The 17,076-nt window shown below is 51.0% G+C and overlaps 6 protein-coding genes across 6 annotated transcripts; 4 read left to right on the top strand and 2 right to left on the bottom strand.

Moving 5' to 3' along the window:
- Window positions 1-604: 604 nt before the first annotated feature.
- On the top strand, window positions 605-2,100 carry BO79DRAFT_231165 (bZIP transcription factor; the record flags this gene model as incomplete). Its single annotated transcript, XM_025684139.1, has 2 exons — window positions 605-967; window positions 1,027-2,100. The coding sequence occupies 2 exons, from the start codon at window positions 605-607 to the stop codon at window positions 2,098-2,100; spliced, it is 1,437 nt and encodes a 478-aa protein (XP_025536644.1).
- Window positions 2,101-4,684: 2,584 nt separating this feature from the next.
- On the top strand, window positions 4,685-5,077 carry BO79DRAFT_41050 (uncharacterized protein). Its single transcript, XM_025689210.1, has one exon. It carries the CDS (start codon window positions 4,776-4,778, stop codon window positions 4,977-4,979), a length of 204 nt encoding a protein of 67 aa, XP_025536643.1. The 5' UTR covers window positions 4,685-4,775; the 3' UTR covers window positions 4,980-5,077.
- A 98-nt stretch (window positions 5,078-5,175) lies between these two features.
- Window positions 5,176-6,135, top strand: eng2 (putative GPI anchored endo-1,3(4)-beta-glucanase; the record flags this gene model as incomplete). Its single annotated transcript, XM_025677931.1, has 1 exon — window positions 5,176-6,135. A coding segment is annotated over one exon (960 nt), but the record flags the coding sequence as incomplete, so codon positions are not given.
- A 1,943-nt stretch (window positions 6,136-8,078) lies between these two features.
- On the bottom strand, window positions 8,079-11,400 carry BO79DRAFT_272070 (NRPS-like enzyme; the record flags this gene model as incomplete). Its single annotated transcript, XM_025687406.1, has 4 exons — window positions 8,079-9,209; window positions 9,261-10,272; window positions 10,324-11,081; window positions 11,131-11,400. 4 exons carry the CDS (start codon window positions 11,398-11,400, stop codon window positions 8,079-8,081), a joined length of 3,171 nt encoding a protein of 1,056 aa, XP_025536641.1.
- A 69-nt stretch (window positions 11,401-11,469) lies between these two features.
- Window positions 11,470-13,250, bottom strand: BO79DRAFT_231162 (uncharacterized protein; the record flags this gene model as incomplete). Its single annotated transcript, XM_025684138.1, has 8 exons — window positions 11,470-11,609; window positions 11,695-11,752; window positions 11,804-11,889; window positions 11,956-12,195; window positions 12,428-12,530; window positions 12,818-12,870; window positions 12,961-13,023; window positions 13,118-13,250. The coding sequence occupies 8 exons, from the start codon at window positions 13,248-13,250 to the stop codon at window positions 11,470-11,472; spliced, it is 876 nt and encodes a 291-aa protein (XP_025536640.1).
- Window positions 13,251-15,317: 2,067 nt separating this feature from the next.
- On the top strand, window positions 15,318-16,735 carry BO79DRAFT_272069 (S-adenosyl-L-methionine-dependent methyltransferase; the record flags this gene model as incomplete). Its single annotated transcript, XM_025687405.1, has 5 exons — window positions 15,318-15,494; window positions 15,549-15,678; window positions 15,725-15,848; window positions 15,902-16,338; window positions 16,398-16,735. 5 exons carry the CDS (start codon window positions 15,318-15,320, stop codon window positions 16,733-16,735), a joined length of 1,206 nt encoding a protein of 401 aa, XP_025536639.1.
- Window positions 16,736-17,076: the final 341 nt, after the last annotated feature.

The raw sequence follows: 17,076 nt of genomic DNA, 5'->3' as shown, positions 1-17,076 counted from the left end.
GTTAGTATGTGTTACAGAAGAACCAACTCTGATATAGGTAGTACCGGTCTAAGTGGAGATCGGAATTACAACAATTTCCTATTCTAGAGATTCAACCTTGTAATAGTGAGCTCTTTCTGTATCGGGATTCGTTATAGATAAAAGTACGATTTAGACAACTAACTAAAGACTTATTTGACTCATATTAAGGTTTATAAGTAATCTTGGTTCCCACTGTTAATGGTGTTTTAGGGCGGATGAGGATGATCAAGATTTTTGATTAGTGAACATCCCGAGCCGAGGTATCTCTCCCGCCTCCCCTTTTGCTCAACCAACACACACCTGAAGCACATCATCCACTTAGTGTCAAAAATATACTTGCATAAAGGTAAAGTTTCTAAGCTGTTTAACTTTACTTTTATGCTATCCGGCCCAACAAAGAATAGATCGACCCGGTCTGGACGGGTTGGATGCTGTGACGTGTGGCGACTGGACACGGCAGGGCAGGATATGTCAGCAGCTCTTCTGCCTTTTGCTTTTCTCTCCACAACCTCCATCAGCTCTTCCGTGCAGACAAACCATCACGGTAAATAATGTTATATTCTGTCTATCGTCAAAAGCAAATATGAGCGACTCAGACACAGCTTTACTCCCCTGGGAGAGCGTCAACGATGCGTTCTTTGGATCTCACTATGACTCGACAGCCCCGCAGATAACATCGCTGCTCTCGGCCTGCTCGTATCCCGTGCCCCAACAGATCAGGCAACAACAAAGGAGACAGCAAGATGTCCAACTCCCCCTTCTTGGTGGAATCATACCAGAGAATCAATTGCTTCTTTATAATAACGACACCCAGCCGACTCAGCCTCCAGTAAAATCTCTGAAACGCACTCGCAATGAGGTAGAGAAGTCTGGCTCGTCGGCGCTTACTAAACGAGGTCGACCGCGAAAAGTAGCCCAGAACACCGCAGATGAAGATCCAGAAGAGGTACGCGAGACTCAGCTTGTTTGTACACTGCCATCAAAGAAATTGATTAACTCGAGTAGAGACGTCGGAGACAGATCCGACTTGCGCAACGCGCATATCGCTCACGAAAAGAAGCCAACCTCTCGTCTTTGAAAGGTCGCATCTCCGAACTCGAAGGAATTGTGGAAAAGATGAGTACATCTGTTTTATCGCTCAGTGACGAGCTGGTTCGGTCGGGGGTATTGGCATCCCATGCAGGTCTGACGGAACATCTGCGCGATACCGTACAGACATGTCTCACCCTAGCCAGAGAGGCTAGCAATGATAGCCCCCAGGAAGTTACGACTATCTCGCCACCTCAGACCGATGACGGTTTGCCCGATTTCCTGCCACATGAACAACATAGCCAATCGGCACAGATTGTCGAACTGGACGAGAGCGTTTCCTCCATCTTGGAGCCTAATCTACATCTGGAGCTTAGAGAATCACCGATAACGTGGAGCAAGAAAATACCTCGCTTCTTCGAGTCCTCGGAAACCGCTGAAATGGATTTGACTGTATTCACCGATAGACTCCACATGTCATGCGTCTATCAAGGGTGTTTTGCCCTTTGTGACGAATCCATCAGTGCAGACAGGATACAGAAGCATTTCTGCCTGCTACTTCAGATTATGGAGAGGAAACGTATTGCGTCATACTTTCAAGCCGCGCTAAATGAGAAAGAGAGTCGAAAATATTTTGCGGAGTGGGAAGAGGTACCCTTCTTCAGTCTGGGTGGTGCAGGAACCCATTACTCTCGGTCTTCTCTGAAGAGCAAAGCAGCTGATCGTCCATTCCGGCCTGGAGTACGGTGGGTTTCCGTGCGATCTGTATCGCACTTTCCACAACATATACAGGCCAAGCTTCAAGGGGACTGGTTTGATATGGGTGACCTAGAAGGATACCTGAGGGAGCATGATGTACTTCTTCTTACATATCCTCCTATGGATCCCGCGCGCCATAGTCTCAAGGGAACAGCGATTAATGCGGCACGTTTCATACAAGGTATGGCTCCATTTCGCTCCTTGCTTCTCGATTCTCAATACTCACTGATTGGCAGCACTATCGGCGAATGCAATATGTCTTGGGTGGACGCCGGGGTTCAGCCGCCGTGATGTGGAGAGCGCTCTCCAGTCTTGTGTATGGAGATGAGGTAATGGCTGCTTTACGGGAATGTGGCTTACATTACTGCCATGATTTTAAAGAAAATAGCTAGTCTGATTGACACATCATGGAGGATGCTTCTGGGTCACCAGACATCTCTCTCGCGGGATTTAGGATCGCCTCGCAAGACAGACCATTGAAGCAGAAGGAAGAACAGCGGAGAGAAATATTCATCTCTGTATCACAGATCAGCGAGCATGCTGATGACCCTTGCAGAAAGGATGGTTGCTTAGCTGCTATAGCTCACTGTCATGCTCTCGGGATTTTTATTATGGCCGTTATGGCCACTCCGCTCTTCATTACCCAAGTGATGAGAATGGGTGATACAGTTGTTCCTTGCCTAGATCCCCGCGCATGATCAGGAAGTCATTCAGAAATCGACAATCCGCCTGTCATCCATTACTGCTAGGGCCAACCCTATTCAAAACTCAGTGCTCGATTGTTCCTGAGCTACCAGTCTGCGAATTACACTTGACGGAATGTCAACCTTGAGGACACCGTATTCCTTCAGCCGCACCGACGGTGAATTCTCGACAATAAGTCTGTGTGTCTGCTCGCAGAGTTAGTGAAAGATGAATTCGCAAGCCACCTTCTCCGACCGGGCCCACCTATCATGGTGCACTACATGTTAGTATCCAAAATTTGTACCAACGGTTTTGTCCCTGGATCATTTTCACTTTTCCGCTGACCTAAGGCGCTATGAACAGAGTCTCAAGCGCTTGTATTGCGATGAGTTTCCGAGACCTATTTCGAACCAGGCAGCCATATTTATAAATATCACACGGAGGGCGAAATTCCGAGACCAGGTTACTCTGACCATGTACTACAAGTCTTTCATAGAGGGACGCACTATTGTGGAGACAAGTCTAGACAGATGAGGCTAGGCGACGGGGCAAATGACACGCTCATGCGGATCCAAAGGCACATGGAAAATTTTCATCGAGGGCATGCACGTGCCGCTAATTGCGTGGAAGAATTTCTTGAGCCTATGGCAACTGGCCCTTACAGATATGTCTGTCACTCGCCGTCTAGCAAAGTAAGTCCTAGCAGGATTGGAGGTCCAACTGCTCAGGTTGTGCTTTAGATGCAAGGACCGACGGCTTGACGTGATGTAAGCAATGTTGCACAAAAGAAACAAACAATCGCATGTCTCTGGGTGGCTACTTGGAATTTCCTTCTATCAGGTTCTCTCAGAAAATGGACCGAAGACATGACTGTGATGGTCCAGTTTGTGCGACGGGAATCGGTCGAAATGACAACGAAAGCCATGCACGTAAGGGGTTGTGAGGCTGACCTTGGTCTTTAAGAGCCAACCTCAATCTGAAATATACGTAAGCTTATACTTCGTTACACAGTTCCTGATGAATGCTTAAGTGGTGGACAATAGACCGCGCGGACATTGCCTCAAGGGCTTGGATTGGAGAGAGATCAATGTTTACCAGCGGCCCATAGAATAACTACCAAGTTAGCATCGCGGGTTCTGGGGAAAGCCATAGGTCAATCATTCGACTGAAATATGTATCGCAGAGAACGGCATGATCGGTAGACACTAGAAAACTTAGAATCAGCCAAGCCAGCCAGGGTATAGCGGCTTGGGGAGGATGGGATTACTACTTAAGATAGTCGTCGCCAGGGGGGCTTTGCCATTCCAGCCACAGGGGAGGCGCGCGGTCCCGTGGCTCACCGCGCTAGTCCATTTTTGGCTCCGCCTGCATTCTTCAATCCAGGATTCCATCTCTCATTCTTCATGCGCCTCCATCTCCAATCTCTCTCTGGATCGAATTATCGGGCCTTTCTTGATCCCATCTGACCGGGAAACGCGATCGCTTTACGCACGTCGTGATGTGGCTAATCCACCCCCAATTATTCTTTTCTTCTTTAGGTTGATCCTCCAACTTCCGCCATGTCGGCACCAAGAAACAACGGCGTGGTCAGCCCATCCCCACCCGGTGTCTAGACTCAATTAGCCTACAACGTCGGCTCATCCTCTACAAGGAAGAAAAAGGCATGTTCCTAAAATAATTCGCCTTTCACGACGGAGTGCTCCCATCCCCGATCACAGCCCAGGCCACGGAGTGGTGCCCCGGATCGGCAATCTCGTCCGGTCGCTCAGCGATCGCGACCTGTCAGCTGTTGGCTTGATGGCTTGGGAATGTGACGGTTGCCAGGATAGTGGCAGGGGCATCGCCAATTCTCTTTTACTCGGTCGCTGGGTCTGATGGTTCACAAAGGGAGTTTAAAACTGACATGGAGCAAGTTTTCGTTTAAATTAGGACCTGGCTTGTCCAACCCGAAGAAAAAACACAACCCTTGTGGTAGTCGAATCTTTGGGCTTCTCCTGTTTCATGTCATCCCGCCGAGCTCTCTGGTCGTGTTTCAGGCTCCACCATCGTGGTGTTGCTCTTTGTCGCTGATCCACCCGACATGCCTGGCCAAAGAATGAAGGCTGTGGACTCATCAAGACGCATTCTGTCTGTAACCTTCTTTTTGCTCTGATTCGTCGTGTACCTGCCGACCCCCTCCCAGGCACGAACCGTCGTCCTCCCAATGGGCGGCAACGAGCCGCCCAGTGAATGGCCCAGGCGACAAGAACACTCAAGCTGATTTGTTATGGACCTTGAGAATAATGCTAGTGGCCTGCAGCCACTTGCGCAGACGCCACGCTAATTTAGATGTCCGGGTGTTGCTGTTATTATTTGTATATCGCCCGGCCTACCCCCGGTCTGCGTCATGCTCCCACATTGTTGTGTACATTCTCTACATATTTCTCCTTTCGCCCATCCTTTCCCTACACACGTTCTCTATTTTCTTATTTCTGACTAGCAGTTGATTTCTGCACTTCCTGTCCTACCTTCCTTTTCGCACTCTGTACGCCTAGAGGGCTACTTTCCATTCTTTTTCGTCCCCAAACGTCGATCGTTTTCGAATAAATCTCCGTTCCTAAAACCTCTGGTTTCTCTAATCCTTCAGAGTCCTCGGGACTTACCTTCTCTCACCGCGCAATTGCTTGACCGAACATAGTGACAATGCCTACCTCATCCCTACTATGGAGCGTAGGGTCGCTCGCTCTTTCATCGATGATCTTGCCCGCCGCGGCCAGCGGTTATCAACTTGTGGAAACCTGGAAGGGCGAGGATTTCCTGACGGCTTTCGATTTTTACACAGGCGCTGACCCCACGAATGGATTCGTCACGTATGCGAATCAAAGCTACGCCGAGAGCAAGGGGCTGGTCAAGGTCAACTCGAACGGTACCTTCTACATGGGTGTCGACCATACCACGAAGCTGAGCACCAACGGTCCTGGCCGGGAGTCGGTCCGCATTGGGAGCAACAAGTATTATGACGAAGGTCTGTTCATCATCGACCTCGAGCACATGCCCGGAAGTGTCTGCGGTACCTGGCCCGCCTTTTGGTCCACAGGCAAAGACTGGCCTACGGATGGTGAGATCGATATCATTGAAGGTGTCAATAAGAACGAAGCCAACGAGATCGTCCTGCATACGAGCGGTACCTGCCAAGTTTCCAGCCAGAAGATGACCGGCACCCTTTCCTCCACAGAGTGTGGTGAAGACTCTGGTACTACTGGATGTGTTGTTGAAGGTACTCAAGGTTCTTCTGGCACCCCGTTCAACGAGAACGGTGGCGGTGTCTACGCTATGCAGTGGACAGATGAGTTCCTCAAGTTCTGGTTCTTCCCCCGTGGTTCCATCCCCACCTCTATCACCAAAGGCGACCCCGATGTCGCTGCTTTCGGCACTCCGATGGCGCACATGCAGGGCTCGTGCAGCATCGCCGAACACTTCAAAGCCCAGCAGTTCATCTTTGACACCACCTTCTGTGGTGACTGGGCTGGCGGAGTTTACAGCACCTCCGGCTGTCCTGTGAGCGATAGCAGCAGTTCCTTCAAGAGCTGCGTTGCTTATGTCGCCGAGAACCCAGCGGCTTTCGCCGAGTCGTACTGGGAGATTAACTACATAAAGATTTACCAGACTGGCGTCGCAGCCTCCGCTTCTGCTTCTGCTTCCCGCGTCGAATCTGCAGCCACTGTGGTTGAGACCGTCTCGTCTGTTAAGGAAGTGACTAACTCTGTTGTTGCGACCACTGCCGCTGCTACTACTGTTGCCACCACCGCTGATGCCGAGACTGCTACAACCATAACAATGGCTGAAACCGCCACTGCCGCCGCAGCAACCGAGAGCTCTGTCGCTGATGAGAACGGCTCTTCTGCATCGACGTCCACCCACTATGTTACTATGACCACCACTATCTGCCCGATTGCTGAGAGCTCCTCTGCTGCGGCTGCTCTGGCTGGCGGAAGCTCCGAGGCTACCGAGGGTAGCAACAGCGAGGGTAGTTCTGCGACTGCAACACCAGCTAGCGCCAGTGGCGCTAGCGCTGAGGCTAATGGTAGTGAGGGCTCTTCCGCCGCTGCAACTACCCCCTCAACTGCTACTGGTGCAAGCGCGGAAGCAAATGGTAGCGAGAGCTCATCTGCTTCTGACGGTGGCAGTGTTGCTTCTGGAACACCATCTGATATCAGCACCACCGGTGCAAACGGCGACGCCAGTGAGGATGCCTCTGCTTCTGCCACACCTTCTAATGTCAGCACCACCGGTGCGAGTGCTGAAGCTAATGGTAGCGAGGACTCCTCTGCTTCTTCCGAGGCTAAAGCTGTCGCTTCTGCCACCCCATCCAGCGTCACTGGTGCAAGCGCCGAGGCGAATGGAAGCGACAGCGCCTCTTCGAACGCTGCAACCACATCCAATGTGAGCGGCGCCAGCACACAATCCGGTGATGATGAGAGCACCCCAGCATCTGCTGTGGCCAATGCCGGTTCTTCTGCTACGCCTGCCTCCGTTAGTGGTGCAAGTGCGGAAGCTAATGGCAGTGAACAAAGCGCTGCTGTGGCTGCTTCAAGTGTCAGCGGGGCAAGTGCTGTGGCTAATGGTAGCGAGGGAAGCTCCAGCCAGTCGTCGGGGTCCCAGGCCGGATCTGACTCCTATGGCTCTGTCCCCTCAAGTGCTGCTGCATATGGCAGACCTGCCCCCAGCTCGTCCAGCCATGCATTTGCCACTGTACCCTCTTCTAGCGGATCAATCCGTAAGCCAACCTCTGCTGCCGCTGCCAACAATGCTGCCGCTGCCACCCAGGGCAGCTCTGCTTCCGGATCTAAGTCCGGCCACTCTGGCTCCGGTTCCTCGTCTGCTACTACCCCCTCAACACCTGTCTTCACTGGTGGAGCAAACAAGTTGACTCTTGGTGCCTCCAGCGTTGTCGGTGTCCTTGCTTTTGCTCTGTTGGCTTAGCGGGCGATTTTGGTACTTTGTGAATTACCCACATCCATTCTGCTTCTTTCACACTCGTAGGGAGAGACTTTGTTTGCAACCTACTGTTTTTTTATGTACTATAGGCTGGTTGCCTTGCTTGAAGCATTCCACTTGCCATCCTGGTCCACACCCTTCGATCGCGTTCGATATCCGCCTTCTTTCGGCTATACTTTGAGATTCCGAGCTTAGATAGTTAATCAAATAGAACAAGATACACTATCCATGACTATGTTAGAAGATTAATAGCCGAGTACTCAATGAACCATAGAAAATGTAGTATCCACTTGTGTTATGCGATCTCGTCATGTGATGATAGTGACGAAATGAGCAACGGTGTCTGAATCGTCACTTCCTCAGTTGTCAACCACTGCACCACTTCTTACAATCATCTCTCTTCGTCTTCTCCATCGCTGATACCAGTTTTTCTTTTGTCTCTGCGATCCAGAGAGTCCCATGGTATTACATTTTATTATCTCGAAAGTTCATTGTAAGATTGATGAATTAAACTGCTAACTCCAAAGCCAAATGTGGTATCTAGAAGATCGTGAACTATTTACAGATAAATATCGACATGAAGAGATCACCGTAGTCTCATGAGCCCCCTAAGCTGACTTCCATCGCTTCAACCAATCCTGCGCATACCGAGTGAGGATACCATCCTGTACAATCCTCAACCGGCCATTCCTCAGAGTCATACTATCTCTCTCTGCTTTCTCAGTGAGGAACCTGACCGGCTTCGGGGCATCCTCATTGTACATTGACTCGTAATGAGCCGTCAATTTCACAGCAGGGTTGACCATCTCCTCTCCTCGAGCTTCACTTTCGCGAAGCATCTGCAGCCAGTTCTCAAACGGGACGGTCTCGAATGAGAATCCGCTGCGTTTGAGTGTATCGAGCAAAGATGACCATGTGAAGACACGCGAGTTGCAAAGGTTGTAGATGGTGTCGTCTACCCACTCGCCGGATGCTGTGTTGTCCCAGCGCTCCTCGAGGGAGTTGAAGGAGCATGCACGGGCCAGTTCAAGCATGGAGCAGGCAAGCTTGTCGACGGGTAGCCAGGAGCATGTGATGTCGAGGTCAGGCAAAGCTTTCAGGGTCAGAGCTGAACGTATCATCAGAGGGATGGCCTCTGAGTCGTTCCATAATCCCTTCTTTGAGTGACCGGACACTTGTCCGATCCGAAGGGAGTATGTGCGTGCACCAGTTCTGCGAGCATTGCTGACGATCTTCTCTCCAATCAGTTTTGAGCGTCCGTATCCCATCTCAAGAGCGCTCGCAAGATCTTCGATGGGAGTCTCGTCTACGTCGGACGAGGCGCCGAGGGCTGTTGAGATGGAGGAGCAGAAGAGGAGAACTGCTGGCTCAGGGAGGTTCACGGATAGAGAGAGGTTGATGAGATTTTGGAGTCCTTTGATGTGAGGCTCAAAGCTCATGAGGGGAAGGTTGAAGTTGACGGGCCATGCGGTGTGGATGATGAGAGACACGGATTGTCGCATCTCCGCCATAATTTTCTCACCGACTCCCAGATCAGGCTTTTCAAGAGAGCTGTTGAGAGCGACAATCTTCTGCAGTCGATAAGGAAGGACTGAGAGACCTTTCTGTGCGAGGGTGTCAATGACAGCCTTTTTGGGCTGAGATCTCCGTGTCAGGCAGTACACGGCAGACACTGTGTCGTCGTTCAGAAGCTTGTAGAGAGTGTGAGCGCCGATAGAACCAGTTGCTCCAGTGAGGACCTGCGCTTGTTAGTTGACGACTCGATATACCTGGCCAGGATAAAGACTTACAACACTCTTTTGCGTTGCCGCGGAGCTGGGGTTTGGTGTGTGCCTCTGGAAGACGGAGTATTTTTCAATGAGTCCTGGCATCATGGAGACCTCATCCTCAGCCACATCTTGCTGACCGGACTGAACCAGGTGGATATGCTCTGCTAAGCGGACAATACTCCCAGTTTCAAAAGCGACATTGTGGCCGATGTCCTTGGGGTCCTCTACTTTGAAGTCCCTCAATATTAGGCGACGGAGATGGATTGCCTTCAGGCTGTCTAAGCCCTCGGCGAAAAAGTCGGATTTAGGAGTAGAGATGGGGAATCCAAGCTCTTCGTGACAGAGCTTGATCAGATGGTCCTCCGTTGCGGTCAAGTCCAGCTTGAGAGTTCCGTCGGCTGTTTGTTCGAGTTTCGTGTACATGTTCTCGATGGTTTCTTCATACTTGGCATATACCTGGGCTCTGATCATTGATCCCTTGTCTGTACGAGGACAGGCGCAGTCAATAGGCAAGACAAGGATCATGTCGCGGGATATTTGAGAAAATTGCTCTGCCCGCGAATTGGCATCTTCCACTGTTGGCCAAAGAAGATCCAAATACTCTTCATCAGAGAACATCTGGGAGTTTTCTGTACGGAAAACTAGCAAGCCAGGAACGGCTTTGTTGACACCGACAACAACTGCTTCCTGAACCAGAGGGCTCTGCTTGATGCAGCCCTCGATTGGGAGAGGAAGGACCTTCTCACCATTGACAAGCGTGATTCGGTCATCCAGACGCGACACGTACTTCCATCGGTCGGCAAGAGTTGGGTGGGGAGTGAAGACGTCGCGAGAGTGGTATGAGCCAGGGGGCTCATTGGAATTTGAGGCCGTTAATGCAGGGTGGCCTTTGAGGTAGACGACTTCATAGAGCGCGTCACTGATGGGTTTCATCCAGATGAATGGCTTGATGTTGTCGAAGAAGCGCATATAGTTCCAGAAGGGATCTCCTGCTGGCCGAGAGATCGACTCGGCGACCAGGCCGGCTTCCGTTCTAAAAGCGAGTTAGCAACACAACTAGCTGAGAATGCTGGTGGATACATACAGCCCGAATGAACCACCGAATCTAACACCCTCGTCTACAAGTCTATCACCCAGCTCGTCAGGGCATGGTGCACCACCATATGTGACAGACTTGCAAGCTCTCAGCGCTTTTAACCCGCGTGGGCTGTCGACAAGGAGTTGGAGTAAGTATGGTACGCCCTGGACCGATTCGGGTTGTGCTGCTTCCAGCGCAGCAACGGCCGTACTTGCGGTCAATGGCAGAGAGGCATCCCACATGTATGCTGTTCGTCGCATATACATGGCTTGCAGGGCTGTAGATAGCCCGTGAAGATGATACCATGGCAATGAATTGAAAGAAGTGAACCCAGGACCCCGCATTGGATGCGTCATCAAGGCTTTGTGGCTTAAGAAGAGAGGCTTGGGGGTACCTGTTGACCCTGAAGAGTGCAGAATCAGGGCAATCTTTTCGACTTGGAGTTCAGGACGACGACTCCGACATATCACAACAGCATCAGAGTCTTCTGATAGGTCCTCTGGAGAAGGTCTTTCGATGATTGGGCGACACGCAATTAACTTTAGACGAAGGACTTCACCCATTGTGGCGCGTATATTCGGCGTTTGGCCATAGAGTATTGTGTTACAACCGACCGTGTCTAATAAGGACACACACGCTGTGGCCGATAGGCGTGGTGATAACATCATGACCGTATATCCGAGTCTGCTAAGGGCAAAGAATGTGATCACCATGTTGAGATCTGATAAGGTGAAGAGAGCAACTGTTGCTCCTTCTTTTCGGGCCTAAGAGAGGGTTAGCTTCACACTTAATCTGCAGCGTTTCATCACATACCGGCTTGAAACCATAGTCCATTAATGTGCAGACCGCATAGTCGATCATGCAGTCAAGATCCTGACCGTTGAAGTACTCATAGGACACAGATCCGTTTTGAGAGGGCTTGGGATAAGCCAAGATGGGATGTTGAATATAATCAGCTGCTCGCAGGCGAATCAAGTCATCTAAGAGATGAAGACGGCCGAAGCGTGCAACAACCTGTTCTGTGGTGTTTGTTGTCGGTTTGGGGGCCTGGTCTGTGACCCCTTCATACTGAGGAATTCCCATGATGAGAGTTGACGAAGCTGTACATCAGATAAACCTGAGGTGCTGATGTTGGGGGGAACCAGGGCCTATTTAAGTCCAAGAGCCAGGCTGAGGTGGGTAGATACATCGACCATTTTTGCTATTTCGCCTGGAGGTCGGCGGAGATGAACCGAGTCCGGACCTAGGAACAGTCGCGGCCTGTTGGTTCCCACAGTTTGGGTTTCCGATCCCTGCACAAAACGAAGCGGTGTATGACTAGGAAACGCAAACTGTCAGGCTGATGATCTCCACTGGGAATGACGTCCCCTCAGACACTAGGACGATCAGGAGAGTTGATTACAGGGGCCACTACGTATGCGAACTGTGGCAAGTCCTAAAGCTAATCAGAACCCTAAAGCCAGCACGGGCCCAAATCTGGCCGGACCATGGATGCACGATCGCGATCAGGTGCTGTCAAATCAAGGAACAGAGCTGGCCTGATTTGGTCTGGGATGACACCAATGCTCCTGCCTGTCCGTGCGATGGTCCAAGCTGACTGGATGACAGCGCGCGGGTGCGGTGAAATTTGTCAGTCACACTGCAGCAGATGATGCACGAGCGGAAGCACAGTTCGCAGCATGATGGGCTGGTTGCATAATGTTGCATCCCGCGACATAAAGACGACCCCAATAGTGCAGGGATTGTCAACAATCAGCGTCCATCCAGCCGAGGGACTAGGGCAAGCTAGGATGAACTCCCGCCCCAGTAACCGGGTTCCCGGCCCAGGAACCTGGATCGCGCCCTCGGGAGTGGAAGATCGATCGCTGATCAGCTTTTCTTACAGAGACAGCTAAGCAGTGGACAACCCCTCTTTGCTTTGTTATTCCTCTATATTTGTTTTTTTTCCTCCTCGGCTTTGTTCGCTCCCTAGCCTTGGGGTTGGGACTTTTGGGGAGGGAATGCGAGGCCCGACGTCCTCTCAGGCTGACAAATGCCCACCCTTCCCAAAATAGAGTGTCACAGCAAAATTGGCTGGGGATGCTGTCTCCACCGACAAAAGACGATGTACCCGTGCAGAAAGCCATGTCCGAGTACTCGTGTTCAACCTTCCTCGATGGCCTGTTTCTGACCTGTCTACTGGAGTGGGGCCTTAAGAATATGGCTGTCGCACACTTCAGCCCCGAACTCGACGGGGCATCTCCGGTCTATGGTGAAACCAACCGACCCCTTGCACTGTCAGGAAGTACGGAATACGGCGGACAGTGAACTCGTCTCACGCCTGCACCGCCACCCGAGATGGCTTGGATTTGAATTCGTTAGTTTAGGTCGAGTCATTTATTGTCTTACTAGCCATAATGGCCCCCCTTCAAGTCGACGAACTGGCCCGTGCACCGGACTTCTGCAGCTGGTACTTTTCTCCTTTGCATCCATCAAAGCCCGGTACTTAGCCAGTGCGGACCGTGCGAATATCCGCAATACCGGAGCGAGGTGCTCGATTGACAAATTCTCCGCCTCACTCCTGCTCAAATTTCTTTTCTCCTAATATTACGCTCTATATGATTATGACTTCGATATTGTTTCTGGATTTGAAGTTGGTTTCACATACAATGCTTGCCACTGGAGCTAGAAGATTCTGCAACACGGTAGCCCGATCATTGATCGATTCTGCTCTATCAATAGGTCCAAATTCCCATCCGATCGGAACGCCACGAGCTGAACTCGGGTGGGTCAAACTAAGCAGTACTTCTTACGATGTGACCTGTCCGACGGAGGCAAAAGTTCTCCGTGACTTGCCGGGAAGCGCCCTCTAGATATTGCCGCTGTTGAAAACTCACCTGGCACATAGTACCACCCGATGGGGCCCCGGCGCTACGATAAAGGTATGTACCCATAACTTCCGTCCAAAGTGGAGCGACCTGGGCCGGGAGGTTGATCCGCCGGTAACATTGCAGGTTTGGGATTTAGTTGCCATGAGGTGCAGACTGAAGGCGTCAATGCTGTCAGTATCCATTGTGGTTGGCCTATCGACTGCTTTCACCTGCTTTTAGCCGCTCACCGAATCTTACACAAGCACCCCTATCGACAATGCCGGCTATCCGATCCGCCACCCTAAGCCGGGGAGCTGGAAAAGAAATGACCAATATTGGGTTACCAGCGCATGATCTATCTAATCTCCCGCCTTTTATTCCTGAAATAGTGCGATAATTCGTCACGATTGGCTGGTCCGTGTACCAAATTGCAGCCGGGATTTTAACGTAAGGCGGAATTGTTGAGGGATCGACGGTCTAGCCCAACTAACCACCCTATAGCTCGCATCAATGGACATTCAGGAAAGATAAGCACCTTTGTGTGTGTGTGTGTGTGTGGTCGAGAGTCCGATTCAACTAGCTAAGGCAGAAGCGCAGTTCCTCCCCGATGCTTGGGCCATAACAGTAACATCGATAAAAAAGCAACAACTAACACTTGACACTACACGGTAGAATGACTGGACCGGGGAGTAAACAATGATCTACGCGGGTGTCACCACGGCCGGTTTCCATACTGTTGGTATGACCCTGCAGTTGTTCTTTCAATCTGTCGCCTCACTCCATACTTATGAGGTACTAGCACCAGGACTAGCGACAATATCATTTGGACCCGAGACTGCGATACCGCGATCGCAAACGTGTCGGACAAATTCATAGCTTCGTCGATCGTATTGCACACCACACTCAGACTTTTAGTTAGATGATGATACGCTTGCCTCACTTGACGGCGATAAGCACGGACCTGGAGTCTATTTTGCGGCCAGTCTAGACCAGACACCAATCGGATTCCAGATACAGGTCTCTACCCAGGTTCCTGGAACGGATCCGTATGGTTTAATATCGTAACAGTGCCGGAATACTCGATACACCATCCGGTAGGAGCGCCTGGTTGAAACATTGGCTCTAGTAGCAGACCCCGAAGAGGGGTTGCTTCTTTGTTGCTATGTTGGGCACATCTGTGTGGTCAGACCAGACGATCTTACCTAGCGATCTCCGCGTCGGACTGACAGCTAGTGGGAGCCATAGCTTCGTACATAAAGCACACGTACATACATACTTACCGACATACTGACTCTAGAGGAGCTTGGGCCAGCCGGAGCGGTGGCCATCTTACGGGGTCTGACGGACATTTAGCATTTAGTACTTTCGGAGTGGCGTTGTGGCGCTGGTCCAGGAACAGGGTAATCGGGAGGCCCCAACCCAGCGGTACTGCGCATCTATCTAGCGGGAAAATCTCTTACTGAGTGTGTCTTAAACAATGGGCGGAGCAGCCCGGATTACGACAAAGTTCTGCATATGCGCCAGGATTCATTGAACTTTCTTCAGGAGGAGGGGAGCAAAGCCCATGCGAAAGTGGCCCCAGGCTATTGAAAGCCATTGCCACAGATAGATTGGGCGTCCCGTAATGGGAGGAGGTTCGTCAGCTGGACCACAAAAAGTAAAAGCCTGGGGAAAATAGTCGGAAAAGATAGGGCTGGACCATCTTCAACCTCTGCCCCGTGCGACGTGATTCATGCGGCGATGCGTCTGCTACTGCTATTGTGTCATGATGATCTGGGGCCTCGCCCGACAATCTGCATCCGGAACTATTGGAAAAGCATCGACACAAAGTCCCAGATTGAAGTGTCCTGCAATTATCCTTGCCTTGGAGTCCCGGCGGATGCGACCGGCCTGCCAGGCTTGCTTTTTCCAGGAGTCCGGGTACGGGCATCATTGCGCGGTTGCCATCCTTGCTGATTGATCGACTGCTTGAATTATTGGATTAATCCAGTTCTGGGTCGGTTTTCTGTCCCGCGAAAAGTGCTATATAATCCCTTAACCTGCATGTTGTTTCACCGCTGCTACATCTTTGCATCTCACGCATTCCCATACCACCCAACTATAGCATAGTCTTCTGTATCCTCTCACATTTACTACTTTGTATGATAAAAGATGGCTGTCGACCAGTCCAAGTTCCTCTCCCTAGTGGAGACCATCAAGCAGACAGCATTGCAGGACCAAGGTGCATGCCGCTCTGCACAGTCGCATTTCCAGCTGCTCGGCTTGATCGACGAGCTGCGTCTTGCAGTTGAGACTCCTACGGAGACGGTTCTGCGCTTGATCTACCAGGTAAGTTGCTTCTTTCCCTTCCGCTCAGGTGATTATCGCTTAACGTGCATGCAGCCACCGCAAAATGCAGCCCTCCGCACCGTTATGGATCTCGGTATCTTCCCATTGTTGGTGGAGCAAAGCAAGCGCGGGATGTCGGCTACAGAGCTGGCGGTACAAACTGGTGCTGAGCGCGGATTAATTGGTAAGATGATCGCCAAAGTCTTCACAGTCTCTGCTCATACCTATAGTCCGTCTGATGCGAGTCATGACCGCACTGGGCTTGTGCGCAAACCCAGAATCCGAAGTATACATTGCGACCGACAAGACTGTCGCACTCACTCAACCGATCGGAAGAGATGGCATTCCTTGCATGTAAGTCGCTAGATTGATTACCTGCACTATTGCATGCAATATTGACGGCATAGATACGATCTGACTCTTCCCACTCTCGCTAAACTTCCTGACTATTTTCGGGAACACCGCTACATCTCCCCAAAGGAGTATGCCCGTTCACCCATGCAATGGGCAGTCGGGAAGAGCCAGTTTGAATGGCTTGCGCAGAACAAGCACCGCCAATCGCTCTTCAACTCGTACATGTCTAGTCGTCGTCATGGCAAACCGAGCTGGTTTGACGTGTATCCCGTCGAGCGATTGACGAATGATGCCGTGAACCACCAGGAGGCTGTTTTCCTCGTCGACGTAGGCGGCAACCAAGGCCATGATCTGGTGAAGTTCCAGGACACGCACCCCGAGGTCCCTGGCCGGCTCGTCCTACAAGATTTACCCAAGGTGGTGTCTCGCTGTCCTGGGGGGAGAATCGAAGGAATGGGGTACAGCTTTTTGGACCCGCAGCCTATCAAGGGTATGCAATATTTCTCACGGACCTTCAATCGTTTCACTGTCAAGCTAACATACGCACAGGCGCAAGAGCATACTACTTCCGTGCTATTTTCCATGACTGGCCAGACCACATCTGCCGCAAGATTCTGGTTAACACTATCTCTGCCATGGATCCTGAGTACTCTCGCATCATCATTTCTGACTTTGTTCTACCGGACACGAATGCCCCGCTCCTGCAGTCATCGTTGGACATCCAGATGATGAGCATCGGCTCGGGAGTGGAGCGCTCTGAACGCCAGTGGCGCGAGCTGCTCGACGAAGCGGGATTGGAAATCACCGGCATTTGGAACAGTAACCCGGGGATGGAGTCTGTGATTGAAGCCGTACCTAAGCAGCGCCAGCGCTGTTCCAGTCCTTGATGGCGTAACCTTGATACCTCGTTTAGTTCTCTTCGGCGTTGGATCTGTCATATTGTCTGTGCGCGTTCTGGTTTGAGTTTCGTTTAGTTTCTTAGATATCCCAGTGGTGGCTAGCTGATTCGTTTCTGGTTGTTAATAATATAATGTGATACGAAGTCATCAATCCCTTGCTTGAAGCATCTCTTATTGAACCCTTCTTAGTAATAGTTACTGCGTCACGGCTGACAGCTGAAATACCTATTTCCCGGCCGTGTGTATGTGGGGGGAAATGTACATATGTCATGCAATAAATGACTGAAACCGAGCCCCCCTTGCCGAAAAATAACCTTTTTCTTTCATAT

The sequence above is a fragment of the Aspergillus costaricaensis genome (assembly GCF_003184835.1).
Source record: "Aspergillus costaricaensis CBS 115574 unplaced genomic scaffold BO79scaffold_29, whole genome shotgun sequence".
Classification (NCBI taxonomy): Eukaryota; Fungi; Ascomycota; class Eurotiomycetes; order Eurotiales; family Aspergillaceae; genus Aspergillus; species Aspergillus costaricensis.
This window is presented reverse-complemented; position numbering and strand designations above follow the sequence as displayed.

Excerpts from the sequence above, each read along its gene's own strand:
- BO79DRAFT_41050 (XM_025689210.1), top strand. The coding sequence starts at position 4,776 with ATGCTAGTGGCCTGCAGCCACTTGCGCAGACGCCACGCTAATTTAGAT.